Below are 23,081 nucleotides of genomic sequence, written 5' to 3' on the forward strand. Positions count from 1 at the left end.
AGCCTTTGTGCTTTCTGTGCTTTTTTGATTACATGAATACTTAAAAAATCACAAAAAGTGACGTTAGCGGATGAATATTATATCATAGAACAAAACGTATAGGATCTCCTTAGCATGTGTTTACCACAGACATTATTTTCGTTTTTATTTATTCATCTAAAAACCTTACAAAAAGGCCAACGAATCATTACGGATTTTTTGCCTACAAAAAGATGCCATTACTAATTCTCGCTTGAACCTACACCGGAAGTACTTCCTATAACCTTTCACACCTCGATCTGTTCAAAAGTGGCATGAGGCTGGCGGGCTAGCAGCAACGTTTGTTTACACTGAAGACTACTGGATCATATTTTGCTTTCTATAGGGTAAGATTACATTTTGTTGCGAGTATGAAAAGTAGGGAACGTTATTCAATAAATCTCATTAGTTACCAAGCTAGCTAGCATACATAGCAATTAGCCCGCGTTTTTAGCTAGCTTACCAAGAGGTGCTAGTGTCTTGCCTATTAACCTACTAGCTATTTACCTAGCCGGTTCATATAAAAACATCTCGTTACATAGTTTTCACAAGTTTGCCACCAAATGAACTTGTATAACTTCCAACCGATTTATTTTGATAAACAGAAAAGTGTTGTTGTTGCTTTAGTTAGCTAGCTAACGTTACTGAATCACTGTCTGCAGACAGTCCGTAGAGACGAGTTTGGACTAACTCTAGTTTGTCCTTGTAATATGGATATCTTCCAAGTTGAGTAAACTCAGCCTTTCCAAACCTAGCTAACTGGGGCTAGCTAGTTGGCTATGGAATCAGCCTAGCCAAGTTCCAGAATGGGGTGAAAATGGCAGCCATTGGTCAGAGAGAAATCTAAACCGGTTTAATTGGAATGAATGGCAGTAGAGCCGGATGTGATGCATTTCCTATTTTTACTTATGCATGAAAATAAAAGTAAGGCATGTGATGGATCAGAAATTGTGTAATATAATTATTATCAACCTAAAATATTGTCATAGAATTATAGTTTACACAGGTTTTATACAAATGTTCTGTATAAATAGCCTCTAAAATATATGTAAACAGACCATAAATGTCTCAATGTTTGTTTTCTTGGAAAGTTATGAGCGTTATAATATGATACAATATCAGTACTTGTTGCATTTACAACTTTTCAAAGTCCTATCAACTAATTTCTGCCAGTGTATGGCTGTGGATTGACTGCATTGTTTGTATGGAATGTTGGTGTATTGGTAGCTATTAAAAAGATTGCCTGGTAAGACCATTACGCTGTTCCAGGTGACTGATGGGCATTATTATACTGAACAAAAATATTAACGCAAAATGCAACAATTTCAAAGATTTTACTGAGTTATATAAGGACGTTTCAAATAATAAAATCAGTCAATTGAAATCAATTCATTAGGCCCTAATCTATGGATTTCACATGACTGTGAATACAGATATTCATCTATTGGTCACATATACCTTTTGGAAAAAGAAAAAAAAAGTAGGGGCGTGGATCAGAAAACCAGTCAGTATCTGGTGTGACCACCATTTGCCTCATACAGCGCTTCACATCTCCTTAGCATAGAGTTGATCAGGCTGTTGATTGTGGCCTGTGGAATGTTGTCCCACTCCTCTTCAATGGCTGTGCTAAGTTGCTGGATGTTGGTTGGAACTAGAACATGCTGTTGTTCACTGCGATCCAGAGCATCCCAAACATGCTCTATGGGTGACATGTCTGGTGAGTATGCAGGCCATGGAAGAACTGAGACAATTTCAGCTTCCAGGAATTGTGTACAGATCCTTGCGACATGGGGCCCTGCATTATCATGCTGAAACATGAGGTGATGGTGGCAGATGAATGGCACGACAATGGGCCTCAGGATCTCATCACGGTATCTCTGTGCTTTCAAATTGCCATCGATAAAATGCAATTGTTTTCGTTGTCCGCAGCTTATGCCTGCCTGCCCATACCATAACCCCACCACCATGGGGTACTCTGTTCAAAACGCTCGCACACACGACGTCTGCCATCGGCACGGGACAGTTGAAACCGGGATTAATCCGTGAAGATAACACTTCTCCAGTGTGCCAGTGGCCATCGAAGGTGAGCATTTTCCCACTGTAGTCGGTTACAACACCGAACTGCTGTCAGGTCAAGACCCTGGTGAGGACAACGAGCACGCAGATGAGCTTCCCTGAGACGGTTTCTCACAGTTTGTGCAGAAATTCTTCGGTTGTGCAAACCCACAGTTTCATCAGCTGTCTGGGTGGCTGGTCTCAGACAATCCCGCAGGTGAAGAAGCCGGATGTGGAGGTCCTGGGCTGGCGTTGGTTACATGTGGTCTGCGGTTGTGAGGCTGGTTGGACATACTCCCAAATTCTCTAAAACAAGGCTTATGGTAGAGAAATTAACATACAATTATTTGGCAACAGCTCTGGTGGACATTCCTGCAGGTAGCATGCAAATTGCACGCTCCCTCAACTTGACATCTGTGGCATTGTGTTATGTGACAAAACTGCACATTTTAGTGTCCTTTTATTCTCCCCAGCACACGGTGCACCTGTGTAATGATCATACTGTTTAATCAGTTTCTTGATATGCCACACCTGTCAGGTTGATGGATTATCTTGGCAAAAGAGAAATGTTAACTAACAGGGATGTCGATATACAGTACCAGTCAAAAGTTTGGACACACCTACTCATTCAAGGTTTTTCTTTATTTTTACTATTTTCTACATTTTTAGAATAATAGCGAAGACCTCAAAACTATGAAATAACACAGATGGAATCCATGTAGTAACCACAAAAGTGTTAAACAAATCAACATTTATATTTGAGATTCTTCAAATAGCCACCCTTTGCCTTGATGACAGCTTTGCACACTCTTGGCATTCTCTCAACCAGCTTCATGAGGTAGTCACCTGGAATGCATTTCAATTAACAGGTGTGCCTTTTTAAAAGTTAATTTGTAGAATTTCTTTCCTTAATGAGTTTGAGCCAATCAGTTGTGTTGTGACAAGGTAAGGGGGGTATACAGAAGGTAGCCCTATTTGGTAAAAGACCAGGTCCATATTATGGCAAGAACAGCTCAAATAAGCAAAGAGAAACCAAAGTCCATCATTACTTTAAAACATGAAGAACATTGAATGTTTCTTCAAGTGCAGTCTCAAAAACCATCAAGCGCTATGATGAAACTGGCTCTCATGAGGACCGCCACAGGAATGGAAGACCCAGAGTTACCTCTGCTGCAGAGGATAAGTTCATTAGTTACCAGCCTCAGATTGCAGCCCAAGTAAATGCTTCACAGAGTTCAAGTAACAGACACATCTCAACATCAACTGTTCAGAGGGGACTGTGCGAATCAGGCCTTCATGATCGAATTGCTGCAAAGAAACCACTACTAAAGGACACCGATAAGAAGAAGAGACCTGCTTGGGCCAAGAAACACGAGCAATGGACATTAGACCGGTGGAAATGTGTTCTTTGGTCTGGAGTCCAAATTTGAGATTTTTGGTTCCAACCGCCGTGTCTTTTGTACGGATGATCTCCACATGTGTAGTTCCCACTGTAAAGCATGGAGGAGGAGGTGTTATGCTGTGGGGGTGCTTTGCTGGTGACACTGTCTGTGATTTATTTAGAATTCAAGGCACACTTAACCAGCATTGCTACCACAGCATTCTGCAGCGATACGCCATCCCATCGGGTTTGGGCTTAGTGGCACTATAATTTGTTTTTCAACCGGACAATGACCCAACACACCTCCAGGCTGTGTAAAGGCTATTTTACCAAGAGATGGTTTGGGATGAGTCGGACCGCAGGGTGAAGGAAAAGCAGCCAAGAAGTGCTCACCATATGTGGGAACTCCAAGACTGTTGGAAAAGCATTCCAGGTGAAGCTGGTTGAGAGAATGCCAAGCGTGTGCAAAGCTGTCATCAAGGCAAAGGGTGGCTATTTGAAGAATCTAAAATATATTTTGATGTAACACTTATTTTTTTGGTTACTACATGATTCCATATGTGTTATTTCACTGTTTTGATGTCTTCATTATTATTATACAATGTAAAAATAAAGAACCCCTTGAATGAGTAGGTATGTTCAGACCTTTGACTGGTAGTGTACTTCCCCAGAGTCAGATGAATTCGTGGATAAAATGTCTTTCCGCGTGCAGTTTGAAGGAAGGTGCAATTGCTAACTAGCATTAGCGCAATGCTAGAAGATACCATAGACTTCCAGCTAGTTAGCATTGGCTCGCGAAACTACCTCTTAACTTCCTTCATACTGGACACAGAGACCTACACATTATATACTCATCTGACTCCTTGCCAAAATCCCGAAGTATCCCTTTAATTACGTCACTTTTTTGTTTTGTGCCAACTTCGCATTGGGCTTTGAACAGGGGAGGCAGCCTGGTTCCAATACGAATGCAATCAACTCTCACGCGGTGCAAAACAAGCCTACCAGATTAATAGAATCCCATCATTGATCGTTACCAAAGCACCAAGTCTGGAACCAACAGGACCCTGAACAGCTTCTATCCCCAAGCCATAAGACTACTAAATAGTTAGTCTGGGTAGCTATTGGTTAACTATTTAACTATCTGTGTTTACCCTTTTTTGTTTTCTCCACTAACTCCTTTGAATCATCACATACGCTGCTGTTATTGTTTATTATCTATCCTTTTGCCTAGTCACTTTATCCCTACCTATATGTACGTATCTACCTTAACTACCTCGTACTCCTGCATATAGCCAAGTCATCGTTACTCATTGTGTGTTTATTCCTTATTATTTTTCTCTTTTTTCTCTAAGTTGTTGGGAAGTCAGCATTTCACTGTTAGCTTACACCTGTTGTTTACGAAGCATGTGACAAATAGGGATGTGCATCTTTTCCCTTTAAAGACTATTCGATCCGTTTCTAGATACATGGGATACGATACAGGAACGATACGCTTTAGTTTGAATCTATTCGGTTTGATTAAAGAACTAATCGATACAATTCGATGTACCAACATGTTGCATTAACACATTCATTTCATTCTAATTAAAATCTGCTGCTGATGGAGCTCATGAGCTGGATCTGTCTGAGCTGACGTGTGTGAATGATGCATGTACTGTGTAGGCACCTGTGATGTACCATAAGGGAAACTAAGCATCTACCACTATCAGATTAGGGGGGGAAATGTAGCCCATGTCTTTTGTCCTCCCACTTTGGTTCTGAAATCACCATCACCCACTCATTTTGACGGTTTGGACGTTTTTATTTTTGTGATCTTCGGCCATGCAGTGTGTGCCTTGCAAAAGTGATTGCTGTCCTCGTTATGAAATTATCAACTTTACCATGTATTTCTAAAAATGACCATATACACTGATTGTTTAAATCAAAACTACCAACGTTATTGCTGATGGTGAACCTGAGCAATCATAATACATTCTATTGTAAGCCCCATTCAGCAGGTATAGCCAGATGAGAGTTTAGCATTTGAATGCTGAAGGTGCCGTGCAGATTTGTTTTTGCTTTGTCATTATGGGGTATTGTGTGTAGATTGAGGGGGGAAAAACACAATTTAATCCATTTTAGAATAAGGCTGTAAAATAACAAAATGTGGGAAAAGTCAAGGGGTCTGAATACTTTCCGAGTGCACTGTATCTTTCAAGCATAAGGGACACGTCTGTCCGTAATGTTGCACCTGCTATGACTATGCTGTGGATGTCCGTTTTTATTTTTATGTGGTTGGATTTTGGCCACGGGTGACGTCACAGTGCGGTGCTGAAATCTTCTTTCCATCTTCTCAGGCGAATCTCATCAGTCCCTCAGTGTCAGAGATGCCGTCCGCCATGGGACCCAGCACTCCTGCTGCTGCCCTGGCCGAAGCGCTGGAGAGCTCTGGTCGGATCATAGACCAACACCTTCAGGAAGACCGCTGCTTCCCTGACCTCTCAGAGCTTCTTAATGTCCCCTCTCACAGTAGGTCAAGTGATCAGTGGTATAAGTTTGTATGTTCAAGTTTGTCAAATCTATTTATCTCACAGGTCACTCTATTCATAATACTTGGCTGTAGCCTTCTTACTGTGTCTAGGGAGACTACAGCCACGTCTCGGGGCTTACTTCACTTTCCAAATTGTGCTAAGGTGATTTCCCCCTCTGTGTTGCAGACATGCCATCTTTGTCTGGGGGGTCGGACATGGACTACCCTCTTCAGGAACCTGGGCTGCTCAGTGTGCCAAACCTCCCTGAGCTCAGTGCAGTCCGCAGGGTTCCCCTACCTCCTGAGCTGGTGGAGCAATTCAGCCGTATCCTTTTCAGAGAATACACAGAGGGAACTGTGTCTAGGGAAAGATCTCAATTGCATACTCCTTGCGTCCTCTCTCCTTGTCTCCTTCTCAAAACCCATTGGACTAGAAAGCCAGGGTTTTGAGAAAGAGGCGAGGACGCGATGAGTATGCAATTGACATTCTCCCTAGGTCTCACCCGTAGAACTCAGAAGTGCCGGTGCAGGGTTATATGAACTGTGTCTATGTAAAACTAACCACCACTTCAAACAAGTTGCCTAGCCCTTAACCTCCCCCTAACAGATATGCAGTGCAATTGTATGATGGGAGTTTTTCCTGAAATCTGTCGGGCGTGGCTCACCATTGACAACGATATCTTCATGTGGAATTATGAGGATGGGTGAGTACCAAGCGCTCTGAAATAGTCACTTTATGCAGGAGCAGTAAACATGGACCCATTTTCCCTGTCTCTTGTCTGTGCTACAGGGGGGACGTTGCATATTTTGACGGCCTCAGTGAAACCATCCTGTCCGTGGGGCTGGTCAAACCTAAAGCAGGTCAAATTGCATGACTCTTTTACCTGAGCTATTTTTCCTATATTCAAAGTCACATCAGCTTTGTAGGTGTTTGGCTTAACTTAACCAACAGAATCACATTTTTCCCACAGGGATTTTCCAGCCACACATCCACTTCCTGTTGGTCCTAGCCACTCCTGTGGATGTGGTGATCCTGGGGCTCAGCTTCCCTAAAGCTCAGGCAGGTGAGTAATGATGACCCTTATACCTGAACCACACACTATACACAATACAATACCCCTGGTGTCATCAATTCAGCATACAGTTATGAAATTGGTTGATTTGGTTGTGTTGTTGGTATTAGTATTAACCTACCATGGGCTACTTCAGAAATCTGTCATCTAATCTCTCTTTCCTCTATTCCTCTCTCTCAGGGTTGAATGACAGCATGTCTGGAGGGATGCAGTTGCTCCCAGACCCGCTGTACTCCATCCCCACAGACAACACCTACCACCTGGCCATCACCTCCACCGATCTGGGACGCATCTTCCTGGCAGGGAAAGATGGCTGCCTGTATGAGGTAGCCTACCAGGCCGAGGCAGGCTGGTTCAGCCAACGATGCAGGAAGATTAACCACTCCAAAAGCAGCCTGTCCTTCCTCGTCCCCTCTCTGCTCCAGTTCTCCTTCTCTGAGGACGGTAAGGATAGTTTGCAGGCACCTTGTGGAGTTGGAACTTTCTTTTGTTATGCTCTAGTTCTTAAATTAAATTTGACATCACTTTATTATCTTTGTGCTCCACAGACCCGGTTGTGCAGATTGCCATTGACAACTCTCGTAACACTCTCTTCACCCGCTCAGAGAAGGGGGTTATACAGGTATACAACCCATAAGAGTTTAACAATTGGAATGGTAGCAATGTAGTAAATATCCATATGTTTGAGGATTTGCAGAATAGGACATTGCATTGGTTAGAACTTTGTCAGACATTTGAAAAGGTTCTTCTAAATAGGACCTTGAGTTTAAAGCTGATGTTGCGTGTTCCAGGTGTATGACCTGGGTACAGATGGGCAGGGTATGAGCCGTGTGGCGGCCATGTCACAGAGTTCTATCGCAGCTGCAGCAGGAAACATTGCCAGGTCTGTCTGCTACTCCTCACCTCTGGTTAATATCCAGAGGGCCAGTGAGTGGTTCAAATGGTCAAAGGTTATCACTGCTCGAGAACAGGTCAAATTAATCTCTTTGTTATTTTGTATCTCTCCCTATAGGACCATAGATCGCTCTGTGTTTAAACCCATCGTACAGATCTCTGTGATAGACAGATTTGAGTCCTCCGACTGCCACCTGCTGGCTGTCACTCACGCAGGTAAGGAGACGGACTGACATTATTTTCATTACAGGATAAGTGTCTGCAAAGACCTAATGAAGACCTTACTGTAGCTCTCCATCTCTGCTTGTAGGAGTGCGTCTCTACTTCAGCACCACTCCCTTCGCCCCACCACATGCCAAGCACCCAGTGGCACGCCCTAATCTGCTAGCTCTGGTCCATGTCCGCCTGCCTCCAGGCTTCTCTGCCTCCTCCACCCTGCAGAAGCCTGCCAAGGTCCACAAGGCTCTGTACAGCAAAGGTAAAGCCACTCTGAAGTCTATATGCTATCCTGCAGTGGAGGCTGGTGGGAGGAGCTATAGGAGGACAGGGTCATTGTAATGGCTGGAATGGAACAGCATTAAACCCATCAAACATATGAAAACCACATGTTTGACTCAGTTCCATTAATTCCATTCCAGCCATTACAATGAGCCCATCCTTCTATAGCTCCTCCCATCAGCCTCCACTGCTATCCTGTTATAATTGGTCCTCAAGCATCACCCTATAAGTTAAAGGGTCAATCTGCTGTTGCTACATACATTTTGGGACTTAAAAATGTATAATATACCAACTGATTCTTAAAGAATATAACCTATAAATGCCTCATGAACTTAGTTCAACTGTCATACCCAATCAGAACCCAAAATATAACCTTGTTTTTTTCTCCACTGATTGTAAACAATGTAAATGTAAACACTGTATAGCCTCAAAACATGCTTAAAACTATACTTGTAATATCATGGATGGTCAGTCCTTGCATCCATACCTCTGTCTATGAATTTGAGTGGTTACATTTCTCCAAGCCCATCCCTTAGAATTTTACCAAAGCGGAGGCGGGGTGCCTGCTTTGTTAGTGATTCAATTGCAGATTGCCCCTTTAAAGGTTTACTCATGTGTTGATCCCTACAGGAGTTCTCCTGATGACAGCGTCTGAGACTGAGGACAGTGACATCCTGTGGTGTATCAACCATGACTCATTTCCCTTTAAGAAACCCCTGATGGAGGCCCAGGTGGGAGCTGATGGAGTTAGGATCATAGTTAGAAATATTACACAGGATCCACTTTGATGTCCTGTCAAAATCCAGCTTACTTTGCAATGCATACGCTATGATTTTGATTTGTCTTTTTTTGCATTTGTTTGACTTCAAAGAATGTTGTAGCTCATTGTCTGTGTATATCATTGCAGATGATGTCCAATGTAGATGGCCACTCCTGGGCGCTATGTGCCATCGAGGAGGAGAAAGCACCTAAAATCTCTACCCCCCTGAATAATGATCAGGTTCCCCTCACTGCCTCTCCTGTCGTGGTGCAGCAACACAATGTCCCTCCACAGAAGTTTGTCCTTCTTTCTGCCAAGGTACAGTCAAGATTTTACAGCTTAGTTTGTACTGTATGAATGGCACTGTACATTCACCCAGTCGATAAAACTTTTTCAGTCCTGTCTGTAATTTAGTGACCAAAGGCACAAATCTATAAATGTGTTGTTAATCATGGTCTTCCAGGGAAGTCACATCTTCCACAAGTTGCGGCCGGTGGACCAGCTGCGCCACCTACTGGTGAGCAGTGCTGGTGGAGAGAGTGAAGAAGTCGAACGCTTCTTCAAACTGCACAGGGTATAAATCTCTCTCTCTCATTACTCCCGGTGTTGTTAGTGCAAGCTCCCCTACACACACTCTCTCACTCTCTCTCTGTCTCTCTATTTCTCTCTGTTTATTGATCTAATCCTCCCTGCTCCCCTCAGGAGGAGCAGGCATGTGCCACTGCTCTGATTCTGTCCTGCTCCAGTGCTGCCAGCGACAGAGAGGTGTCACAGTGGGCCACCAGAGCCTTCTTTAGATATGGAGGAGAGGCTCAGATGAGGTTCCCCTCGTCTCATTCTGCTCCTAGCAACGTTGGAGCGCTTTTCGGCTCTCCTGTACCAGGTGAGGGGCATCTGAGGAAGGATTTCTGCTTGCAGCATTTTAGCATCATACGAATTCCCATTCGTTGTAACATACCAGTGGCAATAATGTCGTATTGGAAATCCCTTGTGTAAGTTATACAGAGTGCAGTGCCATTAGACTGCTGATGAATGAGAAGTTGTCTGTCTGCATCACTTGTCTCACTCCCTGCCTGTTCTTATAGGTTCCCCTATGCCTGTTGGTAGCAGCCCCATGCCTAACCCTAGTTTCCTAGCTACGCCGGCTCCAGGTACACAACCCTCCTTTCCCTCCATATGTTTGCCGAGTGCCATGCAGTCAACAGTACTCAACACACATCAGTGGAGGCTGCTGAGGGGAGGATGGCTCATAATAATGGCTGGAATGGAGTCAATGGAATGTGTTTGATACCACTCCATTCCAGCAATTATTATGAGCCGTCCTCTCTGAATATTGGCAACATTGAGTGATTACTCAGGTAGCTTAGTGGGTAAGAGCGTTGTGCCAGTAACCGAAAGGTCGCTGGTTCTAATCCCCGAGCCGACTAGGTGAAAAATCTGTCTGTGCCCTTAAGCAAGGCACTTAACCTTAATTGCTCCTGTAAGTCGCTCTGGATAAGAGCGTCTGCTAAATGACTTAAATGTAAATTACTTAAGAACATTTGAGTGTTTTAATGTCAGTGTGTGTGTTTACCATTGACAACAATCTCTCAGGTATGATGCCCCAGAGTGTGTCTACGCCCTATGTACCACCCTTGCCCTCCGCCCCAATCACTGGCATGTCCTCTGGGCCAGAGGTGGTCTTCTCAGGGAAACACAATGGCATCAGTGTCTACTTCACACGCATACTGGGGTGAGTCACCTCACCTGGACAACGTACGGTACTCAGTCCTCACCTCCATACTGGGGTGAGTCACCTCACCTAGACAACGTCATGTACGGTACTCAGGCCTCACCTCCATACTGGGGTGAGTCACCTCACCTAGACAACGTACTGTACGGTACTCAGGCCTCACCTCCATACTGGGGTGAGTCACCTCACCTAGACAACGTACTGTACGGTACTCAGGCCTCACCTCCATACTGGGGTGAGTCACCTCACCTAGACAACGTACTGTACGGTACTCAGGCCTCACCTCCATACTGGGGTGAGTCACCTCACCTAGACAACGTACTGTACGGTACTCAGGCCTCACCTCCATACTGGGGTGAGTCACCTCACCTAGACAACGTACTGTACGGTACTCAGGCCTCACCTCCATACTGGGGTGAGTCACCTCACCTGGACAACGTACTGTACGGTACTCAGGCCTCACCTCCATACTGGGGAAATGCAATTTTCTGGCATGGTGTTTAAAGGGATAGTTCACCCAAATTACAAATGACATTGGTTTCCTTACCCTGTAAGCAGTCTTTGGAAAAGGTATGACATCAATCCATGTTTTGGTTTAGTAGGCACAAATCCCATTCAAGTCATGTGACTAATATTAGCATTTTTTAAATTTGGGTGAACTATCGCTTTAACTTTATACTGGACTCAGAAACATTACTCATATGTTTCAGTTATGTCATGGCTTGAGTGACTTCACTAAGTTAACTTATCATTTGATTAACAGTAATATCTGGGACGGGAGTCTTGCTGTTGAGAAGATAATCATCAAAGGAAACCAGGCTGTCAGTATTGTGAGTATTACATAAACAGCAAATTACAGTCTTCCTTTGCAAATTAATTTGAGGATGAAGATGATAATCAATCTCTCTCCCAGTTGGAGAGCACAGCCTGCTCATCTCATCTGGAGTCAGTTCTTCTGGAGCTCCGTGGTCTGAAGGACTTCCTGGATAAGAACTCCCAGTTCAGCCCCTCATCTCTGGGTGCAGCCAGGTAAGACAGACCCTTGGGCCCTGCTTCTCCCCGTGTGTGGCCAAACCCTGGGCCGGCTAGTTTATAGGAAATATAGCTACACTTCTATGGTCATCGGGTGAAATAAATACAGTTTGAATAGAAAGTTATGCTCTACAGTTTCAGCTCCCCAGCCAATCTGCAGCAGCGGCTGCTAGGTTTCATGCGGCCTGATGGAGGAGCCAGTTCTCAGCAGGAACTCCAGAGGAAGTACCACAGTAAGTAATGTGTGGGTGTTCGGTAAACTGACTTCCAAATCAAGGAGCAACCAGAATTACCGCAGGATCTGAGGATCATCATAACACTAGTAAGAACACACTGTTCTTGAATTATTTTGTGGTCTCTGTGACTGTCTAAACCTTATTTCTATCCCCTCCTGCCCCGTCCCCAGCCGAGGCTCAGGTCTATGAGAAGATGTCCCTGCAGTGTATCCAGCAGCTGGTGCATCGCTCCTGTCAGACCCTGGCCCTGTGGAAGCTGCTGTGTGACCACCAGTTCAGCCACGTCATCTCTGAACTACCCAAGGTCATCTCCAGATCCATGACCTCTCTGGCGACTGGTTTCCCGGACACAGATTAACCCTAGTCCATTCTCCATTGGGACTGATTTTTTTTATCTAGGACCAGGCTTAATCTGTGCCCGGGAAACCAGCGCTGGATATTCAGGATGGGCAGGAATACATTGTGCTGTCAATCACTGACTGATTCATCCCATTTGTTTAATCATCCAATGTATATTTGTGAAGTCTTTTGTCAAAGATGTCTCTCTTGTATCCTGTTTATAACCCCTGTGTAACTTGTGTTCTAGGAGTTCCAGGATCAGGTGAAGGGGGTGAGTTTTAAGGACGTGGTGATCCGGGGTCGGGAGCTGTCCGGAGCCCTGATCACAGCCCTCATCAACGTCTACATCAAAGACTCTGCCTCTGTAGATTCCATTAGCACCCACCTCAGAGACATCTGCCCCCTACTGTACAGCAATGACGACAGCGTCTGCTCAAAGGTAGAGTATACTCACACACACTGACACATAGTTTTTTATTTGTCTATATGACAGGGACGATGTACAACAGACATTGCATCAGATTTTGGCTACAAAGCTCATTCTTATCTGCAGTCCATGGGTAAACTTTGATAGCATCCACTGCCCTCTTTTCTCCCTGTATAACAGTATCTGAGATAACTGAATGTCTCTCTCCCTCCCAGGCTAATGAGTTGCTGCAGGGCTCCAGACAGATCCAGACTAGGACAGATAAGGAGAGAACACTGAGAGAGTCACTACAGCTCTACCAGCTGATCAGCCATCACACAGACCTGCCACTGGTCTGCTCCCAGTACAGACAGGGTAAGGCTGCCCATCACACTGGCCCGGAGCCAGTAAAAACATGTCGGGCCATTGGATCTCGTCAGTCACTGGCCCGACCAGGCCAGTAACTTGTCAGTGCATTTTTGCGATCCAGTTCAACATTTACCTGCTCTGTTGCAGTCTGCCTTTGAAAACCATTGAAGATTACACGCGGAAAAGTCAAGCTATTTGTATTTGAGCAATATGATTGGCCGTTCATTCAAGCACCGCCATGCTCCCGCGAGTCACAACTACTCGAGACGTACATGAGTTGATGCCATCAATCTACTCGCTCAGCTTATTTATTTTAGCTTTGGAAAGTGATTTACAAAAGTAAACCTTTAATAGTGAACATACTAGCAATATGCTGCCTACTGGTGATAGTCTGCAAAAGAAAGCTGCAAAAAGACATCTAGCATTTGTCTCGGCTAGCCTACTGTGGCTAGGTCTAGATCTTTTTTGGAACACAGTTGTCTTAAAGGGGCAGCGTCCTATTCTGAGATGTATAAAAAAAATAATCTCGAAATGACACTTTAGAAACAAAAATGAATGCAATTAATACAATGCAATTGTAAAGAATCCAGTAATGACTTGCGTTGCAAAATTATATTACACAGATCTTTAATACATATCATAATAACCAAATGTAGCCAATAATAGCTGAATATAGAGAGAAAGCATGCCAACCTATAGGCCTTGCATGACCCCAATGTATTTAAAAACTACACCATGTCCGGGGCAGTACACATTATTTTTGGGCCAGTAAGAAAATAAGTTAAAGGGAAATTTAACGATTTTTCAACTTCATAGTCATAATCTCCTGCACCACCCCAACATCAACATATGTGAAAATAGCATATTTCTATGTTTTGTAGTCGAAAGGATAGAGGAAGATAAGTGTTTCCAATGACATCATTGCTTAAAATCACATGATGCACACTGATGTCATTGGAAACACTTACAGTTGAAGTCGGAAGTTTACATACACTTAAATTGGAGTCATTAAAACTAGTTTTTCAACCACTCCACAAATGTCTTGTTAACAAACCATAGTTTTGGCAAGTCGGTTAGGACATCTCCTTTGTGCATGACACAATTCATTTTTCCAACAATTGTTTACAGACAGATTATTTCACTTATAATTCACTGTATCACAATTCCAGTGGGTCAGACGTTTCCATACACTAAGTTGACTGTGCCATTTAAACAGCTTGGAAAATTTCAGAAAATTATGTCATGTCTTTAGAAGCTTCTGATAGGCTAATTGACATCATTTGAGTCAATTGGAAGTGTACCTGTGGATGTATTTCAAGGCCTACCTTCAAACTCAGTGCCTCTTTGCTTGAAATCATGGGAAAATCAAAAGAAATCAGCCAAGACCTCAGAAAATAAATTGTAGACCTCCACAAGTCTGGTTCATCCTTGGGAGCAATTTCCAAATGCCTGAAGGTACCACGTTCATCTGTACAAACAATAGTACGCAAGTATAAACACCATGGGACCACGCAGCCGTCATACCGCTCAGGAGGAGACGCGTTCTGTCTCCTAGAGATTAACGTACTTTGGTGCGAAAAGTGCAAATCAATCCCAGAACAACAGCAAAGGACCTTGTGAAGATGCTGGAGGAAACCGGTACAAAAGTATCTATATCCACAGTAAAACAAGTCCTATATCGACATAACCTGAAAGGCCACTTAGCAAGGAAGAAGCCACTGCTCCAAAGCCGCCATAGAAAACCCAGACTACGGTTTGCAACTGCACATGGGGACAAAGATCGTACTTTTTGGAGAAATGTCCTCTGGTCTGATGAAACAAAAATAGAACTGTTCGGCCATAATGACCATTGTTATGTTTGGAGGAAAAAGGGGATGGCTTACAAGCCAAAGAACACCATTCCAACCGTGAAGCACGGGGGTGGCAGCATCATGCTGTGGGGGTGCTTTGCTGCAGGAGGGACTGGTGCACTTCACAAAATAGATGGCATCATGAGGAAGGAAAATTATGTGGATATATTGAAGCAACATCTCAAGACATCAGTCAGGAAGTTAAAGCTTGGTCGCAAATGGGTCTTCCAAATGGACAATGACCCCAAGCATACTTCCAAAGTTGTGGCAAAATGGATAAGGACAACAAAGTCAAGGTATTGGAGTGGCCATCACAAAGCCCTGACCTCAATCCTATAGAAAATGTGTGGGCAGAACTGAAAAAGCGTGTGCGAGCAAGGAGGCCTACAAACCTGACTCCGTTACACCAGCTCTGTCAGGAGGAATGGGCCAAAATTCACCCAACTTATTGTGGGAAGCTTGTGGAAGGCTACCCGAAACATTTGACCCAAGTTAAACAATTTAAAGGCAATGCTACCAAATACTAATTGAGTGTGTGTAAACTTCTGATCCACTGGGAATGTGATGAAATAAGTTAAAGCTGAAATAAATCATTCTCTCTACTATTATTCTGACATTTCACATTCTTAAAATAAAATAAAGTGGTGATCTTAACTGACCTAAGACAGGGAATTTTTACTAGGATTAAATGTCAGGAATTGTTAAACTGAGTTTAAATGTATTTGGCTAAGGTGTATGTAAACTTCCGACATCAACTGTATCTTCCTCTATCTTTTTTTCCACACAACATAGAAATGTGCCATTTTCACATATGTTGACATTAGGGTGGTGTTGGAGATGATTAACCTCGGAGGATCGGACCCTTTTTTTCAATTTTCGCCCAAAATGACATACCGAAATCTAACTGCCTGTAGCTCAGGACCTGAAGCAAAGGTATGCATATTCATTTACATTTTTGTCATTTAGCAGACGCTCTTATCCAGAGCGACTTACAGTTAGTGATTACATAATTTTTTTTATACTGGCCCCCCGTGGGAATCGAACCCACAACCCTGGCGTTGCAAACGCCATGCTCTATCAACTGAGCTACATCCCTGCCGGCCATTCCCTCCCCTACCCTGGACGACGCTGGGCCAATTGTGCGCCGCCCATGAGTCTCCCGGTCGCGGCCGGCTGCGACAGAGCCTGGATTCGAACCAGGATCTCTAGTGGCACAGTTAGCACTGCGATGCAGTGCCTTAGACCACTGCACCACTCTTGATACCATTTGAAAGGAAACACTTTGAAGTCTGTGGAAATGTGAAATAAATGTAGGAGAATATAACACATTAGATCTGGTAAAAGATAATACAAACAAAAAAACATGCGTTTCTATTTTTTTTGTTCCATCTTTTTAAATGCAAGAGAAAGGCCACAATATATTGCAGTTTAGGCGCAATTTAGTAGTGTGTGTGTGCAAAGTTTCAGATTGATCCAGTGACGCATTGCAATACTGGACTATTTTGTATCAAGTCTGCCCAAATGTGCTGAATTGGTCAATTGATACATTTTCAAGTACATAACTATAGAGAACATACACAAATGATATGCTAATACAAAATGTAAGTTTACACACTCCCAGGAATGTCATACATGATGGATCATTAGCTTATACACTTACTAGATGGCCGGGCGGGGTGGATGTGGACCCAGAGACAGCAGGGGTTTAAACTGTAGAAACCAGTTCCTACATTTGAATATAAAAATGGATTTTATCAAACAAAACTATGCTACATTTTATCTCTGGGACCCTTAGGATGACAAATCAGCACAAGATTACTGAATGTAAGTACATTATTTACCTTCAGAGGTGAATGTATCAAACCAGTTGCCGTGAAACGTTTTTTGTTGTGCACTCTCCTCAAACAATAACATGGTATTTTATCACTGTAATAGCTACTGTAAATTGGACAGTGCCATTGGATTAACAAGAATGTAAACTTTCTGTCCGTATAAGACATGTCTATGTCCTGGATAGTTTGCTGTTACTTGCAACAGTCATGCTAATCACATTAGCGCACGTTAGCTCAACCGTCCCGTATACGAAACACCGATCCCGCAGAGGTTAACATAAAGTTCAACATTGGACCCTGCTAATACTATTTGAAATGTCCCCGTCTGTTAATGCTTAGTGTGTGGGTGGATGCTAACGATGTTTCTCTCCCTCTCAGTGCGTTTCTATGAGGGGGTGCTGGAGCTGTGCCTGACTGCAGCGGATAAGAAGGATCCTCAGAGGCTGGGACCTCACTTCTATAAGAATGGAGAGCCAGAGGAGGACCAGGCTGGAGCACTGGCCTTTCAGGAGAGGTAACCAACTACCTGTTTTACATTGATCATAAGACTGTGGTAATAGATATCTGCTAAGGGATGTCCGGGCCCTTTATTTTCTCCCTTGTGCTGACATCGATTGACCCCCCCCACCCCCTGTAGGTTGTCATGTTATAAGTGCATCACAGATACCATGCAGGAGCTGGTGAACCAGAGTAAAGCTGCTCCTCAGTCTCCCAGCGTCCCTAAGCAGCCAGGACCCCCTGTCATGACCTCTGACCCCAACATGCTGAGCAATGAGGACGCTACCGCCCACGTGAGTGCTGCAGGAAGGAGACTTGTCCCCAATGGCAATAGCAAGATTTTGTTTTTGTTTGTTTCAATTAATGAATAAGTTGTCATGATGTTCTTCTCGTTCTCCCTGGTAGTTTGAGCAGATTATTGGTCTGGCCCAGAAGTCACAGGATGAACTCTTCCACATAGCCCTCTATAACTGGCTGATACAGGCTGACCTCACTGACAAGCTTCTGGAGGTAAGAACCTTCTGGCATTGTCCCACAATCACAGCCTGAGATGCCTGGTTCTGAACTTGTATGTTGGATAAGTATAATTGCATTTAACTGATCTTTCATTGTGTGGCCTGGTGGTTTAATATTATCCTCCCTTCTCGCTCTCTGTGGTCTATCCAGGTGAACTCTCCTTACCTGGAGGAACACCTGATGCACATGATCAAACAGGAGCAGAGTAAGGTGCGGAACATGGACCTGCTGTGGAGATACTATGAGAAGAGCCGCAGCTTTGGCAAGGCAGCTCACGTCCTGGCCAGGCTCGCTGACATGCTCAGGTAAAAGACCTAACAGGCTATGAGTCTTTATACATGATGGGCCATTTACACACAATGGTCCTGTGTGGCTCAGTTGGTAGAGCATGGTGCTAAGGATTGATTCCCGCTGGGGCCACCCATACAAAACATGTAGAAACTCATGACTATAAGTCGCTTTGGATAAAAGTGTCGGCTAAATGGCTGTATTTTTTTATCCTCTCCAACAATCATATGAAAATGTCCTCATTCATGTTGATTCTGAGCAATGTTAAATATGAGTATGAACATATAAAGGTGTCTTTCTGTTTGTGCAGTACTGAGATCTCTCTGAAGCAGAGGCTGGAGTACATCTCCAGGGCCATCCTGTCAGCCAAGAGCTCCTCCTGCATCTCTGCCCAGGGAGCTGAGGGGGAGTTCCTGCACGAACTGGAGGAGAAGATGGAGGTACGGAGAGGGGAGGGGAGATTCTAGCCCTCATCCTGAAATAACTACTCACTGATTTATTAGGTTTTTAGATTTTGCACCCTTTGATACAGCTTAGATGTCTATTTTAACTAAAGCTAATATGGTTTGTTCATCCCTCCCAGGTGGTCCGTATTCAGGTCCAGATCCAGGATACTCTGAGCAGACAGTACTCCAAGCATCCCTCTGTACAGGGAGCTGTGTCACAACTAGATTCAGAGCTTATGGACATCACCAAGGTAACAGTGCATGAATCTCTAACATTATCCTTGACTCCAATAGTTTTTTTTTTAATACCCCGTCATTTGTCATCCTATCTAGCTGTATGGGGAGTTTGCAGATCACTTCCGTTTGTCTGAATGCAAGCTGGCCATCATCCACTGTGCGGGCCACTCTGATCCCATCCTGGTGCACTCTCTGTGGCAGGAGATCATGGAGACGGGTGTGTACAGACAAATACACATGGTAGCACCTGATGTCATTCCACGCATTTGTGTCTGACGCTTTGGTCCCTTAGAGCTTTTTATTGAATTCTGAACTATTTCTTAAAGGGATCATTTGGAATTTTGTCAACTTCCCCAGTCAGATGAACTCATAGATATCATATTTATGTCTCTGCGTGCAGTTTGATTGAAGTTGCTAACTAGCGTTAGTGCAATTGCAGAATGCTAGCTGTTTCTGTAAACCATAAAAATGGTATCCACATGTTAATTGGACTCTGGGGAAGTAGATAAAAGGCTTCCATTTCCAAATACCCAAAATAACTGTTATTTTCCATTTGTTCCAGAGCTGGGTGACGGTGTGGCCATGAGTCCAGCCGACAGGATGAGAGCTCTGAGTCTCAAACTGGTGTCTCTGGGAAAGATCTATGCTGGAACACCCAGATACTTCCCTCTAGGTAAAACCACAGGTCTACTTTCCATCTGTTCACCCCATCATTTCTCTGCAGATTTTCCTCTATGTAAAACATCCCCACTTAGTGTTATTACATTAGCAGTTCATGAAGTCAACATGCACAGTATTTCTCTAAGGTATGTGTCTGTAAGGACTGGAAGTATAATCTGTAATTGCCTAATTGTCCACCAACGCTGTGGCCTGTCGTAGCTTGTCTACCATTGGACTACAGAGATCTGTTGCATGTGCAAATTGTTTAATGTAGCTAGTTTAATGTAAAGTACTGATTGCTCTTCACTGTCTTGTGCATCCAGAATTCCTTGTGAAGTTTTTGGAACAGGAGGTGTGTCGTCTGAACTGGGACGTGGGCTTCGTCACGTTCACCATGCAGGAGATCGGCGTACAGCTGCCCCGTCTGCTGGAGGTCTACGACCAACTCTTCAAGACACGGGTATATCTCTCAATTAAATGTTATTCATCCCTGAGGGGCAATTACTGCTGGCAGGCATAGGATACGAACAGTGGCGTAGCGCAGTTTCGTGGGGCCCCCCGCAAGGTCCGAGCAAGGCTCCCCCCAACCCCCAATTATTTTATTTTTTGATAATTTTGTTGCCTTGGGGCAGAGAGAAACATTTGCAGTTTTATAGCATATCTCATGCTATATTACACATTTTGCCATGAGTCTGGGAGAAAATGTTGCTATTTTAGAGCTAATTTCCTGCTATTCTACACATTTTGCCATGAGGCTGAGAGAGAATCTTGCCGTTTTTAAAGGTCATTTCCTGTAATAAAAAAATAATAATCATGGCTTATGATGTGTTCATATGCTACCCCCCCCTCTCTCTGTGGATACAAATAGATTAAGATACCCTTAATAATAAAGGGTTATTATGAATTTCAGATTTTGCACCTGTTTAACTTGAGCATTATTTCATCAATAAGGAATGGTGCTGTACACTGAATACTGAATGTCTCGAACTCTGGATGTGTGTCTCCCAGGATCCGTGTTGGCAGCGTCTGAAAAAGCCTCTCCACCTGGTAGAGTGTATCCATGTGCTGCTGTCAGGATACGTAGAGGATCCCAGCAAAGTACCAACATATGACCGGTAACTAAACAACCACCAAGTGTGTTAACCTTTGCTGCTGTTTCCAATAGAAATACTATTTATTTGGTAACATATCAACCTGTTTACATAGTAATGAGAATGTAATTGTTTGTAAAATGCATCTAATTGATCTAATACGCACAGTCTTACTCGTATTTCTTTCTCTCGCTGTCAGACGGCGGTTCACTAATGTGTGTCTGGATAACATCTGTGGTTACCTGGTGGAGCTGCAGTCCCTGAGTCCCAACTCTGCCCTGCAGCTCACCATCGGCAACTTCAAGGCCCTGCAGGCCAAGCTGGAGAAAGTTCACTGAGGAGGTCTCCAAGAGTCAGGGGTCACAGGAGGATCCGCGATTAAAGGAACAGAATGAGACTGCTACTATTGGAGTGCTAAATACAGAGACCTCAAGATTGATAGAGGTTTACAGTTCTAAATAACATGATTTGAACGATTCCCTTCCTCTCTTTGTAGATCTTCTGTTGTGGCTGATTTCTGATAGTGGAGTGACATTGAGAATACAGTTTGGTCTATGTCTGCAGTTACGTCTCAAAGGACTAACACCCCCGCATTTCTCATGAAGAGGGGGGTATTGACCAGCTCGCTCTACACCCCTATCTTCAGATGTTTTACATCCTGTTTTTAACTTATTTTATAAGTACAGTATGCATTTTGTTTTGTGAACAATAATCCTAGAAGTTATGTTAAAAAGAGGTGAGGACACTTATTGGTGTCTGAGTGAATTGTATTGGTCTCACAAAAATGTATGTTGGGCAAACATGAACTGTTGTTCAGACACCGACTGGGAGAGTACAATACTTTACAGGGATGGGATCTTCATTTAAACCCACATCATGGAGTTACTGTACTTCTCATGTGGGTCAAATCTAGAATGTACGTATGTTGAGGAGAAATGCACTTACATGATTGCTCTGATGGCTTGGTCATTTTGTTTAAACTTAAATCCACTTGCTGGAAATCCTGCTGATGTCATTCCTGACAGTGTCTTTTCCTCTACATGCCATGATTCAGTCATAAGTATTGCAATTTGTTACATGGATATTGTGATTTGAGGACGCTGTCTTAATCACTCCGCTCATTTAAGCCCCTTTTTAATCCCCCCCAGATGTCAAGAAGACGTTGTTAAGCTTATTGTATTTGGGTTTGTCTGTACCTATCAACCTCTATCTGTAATACAAAGGGGAATATTCTGCCAAAGGTTTATAACAACAATGACAACTAAACCTTTCTTTTTACATGTTTTGTTTGTATTTCTTCTTTTTCTGAATGACCGAACACCTTGAACAGTCTGTGTGCTATTGGCTGACTAGTTAAGTAGCATTTATTTGACTGTATGAGTGTTTGTCTGATTATGTATCTTGTACTCAACTGAGATTTCGTGGTTAAGCCAGAAGTCTGTGATCCATGCCTTGTATAAGGGTGCTGTTCAAATAGCTTTACTCAGACAACTTAGGCATGCAATTTTTATATTTTACATAAATGGAATCATTACAATTTTTGTATAAAAAAAAAAAAAAAGTATAATAAAACTTGCAACCTGTTCAGTATATAAAAAAACAACCCTTCTCTTTTTGCACAACCAAATCTTCAGAGATCCATTTATGGTACCTGTAGTGACGTCACTGCAGGACCCAATGTTATAGCACTACGTGTTGACAAATTACAAAGTTCCCCAGTTTAAAGGTTCATTCTTTGTGTCCCTGCTGTTTTTGTTTACATAATTACCCTTAATTGAGGATAATTGTACCTCAGGGCTGGTTGCTGTCACTGCAACGTAGTAATAATTGCTGGATGTTTTTCTCCAAGTACTCAGGCATGGGCCTTTTGATTTTAATGTGCTGGAAACAAAACAATTAAAGTAGCTTAGACTCCAGAGATGCGGAATTGATTTCCCAACCTCATGAAGCACTTAACCAAAACTTTATACGATGTAATGATATCTATAGTGTATTTTATGTAACTTACATTCTACAGGGTTGACAACATAAACATCTTTGTGATTCAGTCACCATCGCAAAGAAATTGGTTTTATTGCCACACACCAGATAGGTGCAGTGAAATGTGTTTTACAGGGTTAAGTGTCTTACTCAAGGGCACACTGACAGATATTTCACCTTGTCGGTTCAGGCATTCGAACCAGCGACCGTTTGGTTACTGGGCCAATGCGCTAACCGCTAGGCTACCTGCCACCTTAGCTCTATCTGTCAGAGAATAGTTGGAGTTCACTGATATTCACCTAGATGTGATGGTGTATACATCAAAGATGGTGGATAAATAAGATAGTTCACTCAGGCCGTTTACCATTGAAAAGAATGGTC

The 23,081-nt window shown here is 43.3% G+C and overlaps 1 protein-coding gene across 1 annotated transcript; it reads left to right on the forward strand.

Annotated features, from left to right (window-relative positions):
• The first annotated feature begins 199 nt into the window (after positions 1–199).
• On the forward strand, positions 200–21,998 carry LOC121573853 (nuclear pore complex protein Nup155). The gene is made up of 34 exons (XM_041886196.2): positions 200–365; positions 5,791–5,962; positions 6,151–6,288; positions 6,571–6,667; positions 6,754–6,824; positions 6,935–7,027; positions 7,217–7,480; positions 7,585–7,658; positions 7,828–7,919; positions 8,049–8,146; positions 8,241–8,408; positions 9,059–9,159; positions 9,336–9,506; positions 9,652–9,762; positions 9,891–10,071; positions 10,274–10,339; positions 10,782–10,920; positions 11,684–11,750; positions 11,834–11,949; positions 12,088–12,185; positions 12,359–12,492; positions 12,775–12,966; positions 13,170–13,308; positions 17,363–17,498; positions 17,622–17,775; positions 17,888–17,992; positions 18,149–18,303; positions 18,597–18,726; positions 18,870–18,983; positions 19,066–19,186; positions 19,532–19,642; positions 19,953–20,089; positions 20,638–20,744; positions 20,920–21,998. Exons 2-34 carry the CDS (start codon positions 5,821–5,823, stop codon positions 21,056–21,058), a joined length of 4,161 nt encoding a protein of 1,386 aa, XP_041742130.1. The 5' UTR covers positions 200–365; positions 5,791–5,820; the 3' UTR covers positions 21,059–21,998.
• Positions 21,999–23,081: the final 1,083 nt, after the last annotated feature.

This window comes from Coregonus clupeaformis, chromosome 9 (genome assembly GCF_020615455.1).
Source record: "Coregonus clupeaformis isolate EN_2021a chromosome 9, ASM2061545v1, whole genome shotgun sequence".
In the NCBI taxonomy this organism is placed as follows: Eukaryota; Metazoa; Chordata; class Actinopteri; order Salmoniformes; family Salmonidae; genus Coregonus; species Coregonus clupeaformis.

Excerpts from the sequence above, each read along its gene's own strand:
- LOC121573853 (XM_041886196.2), top strand. The coding sequence starts at position 5,821 with ATGCCGTCCGCCATGGGACCCAGCACTCCTGCTGCTGCCCTGGCCGAA. Across the intron at positions 7,481-7,584 it reads GTTCTCCTTCTCTGAGGACG|ACCCGGTTGTGCAGATTGCC; the intron begins GTAAGGATAGTT and ends TGTGCTCCACAG. Across the intron at positions 18,727-18,869 it reads AACTGGAGGAGAAGATGGAG|GTGGTCCGTATTCAGGTCCA; the intron begins GTACGGAGAGGG and ends CATCCCTCCCAG.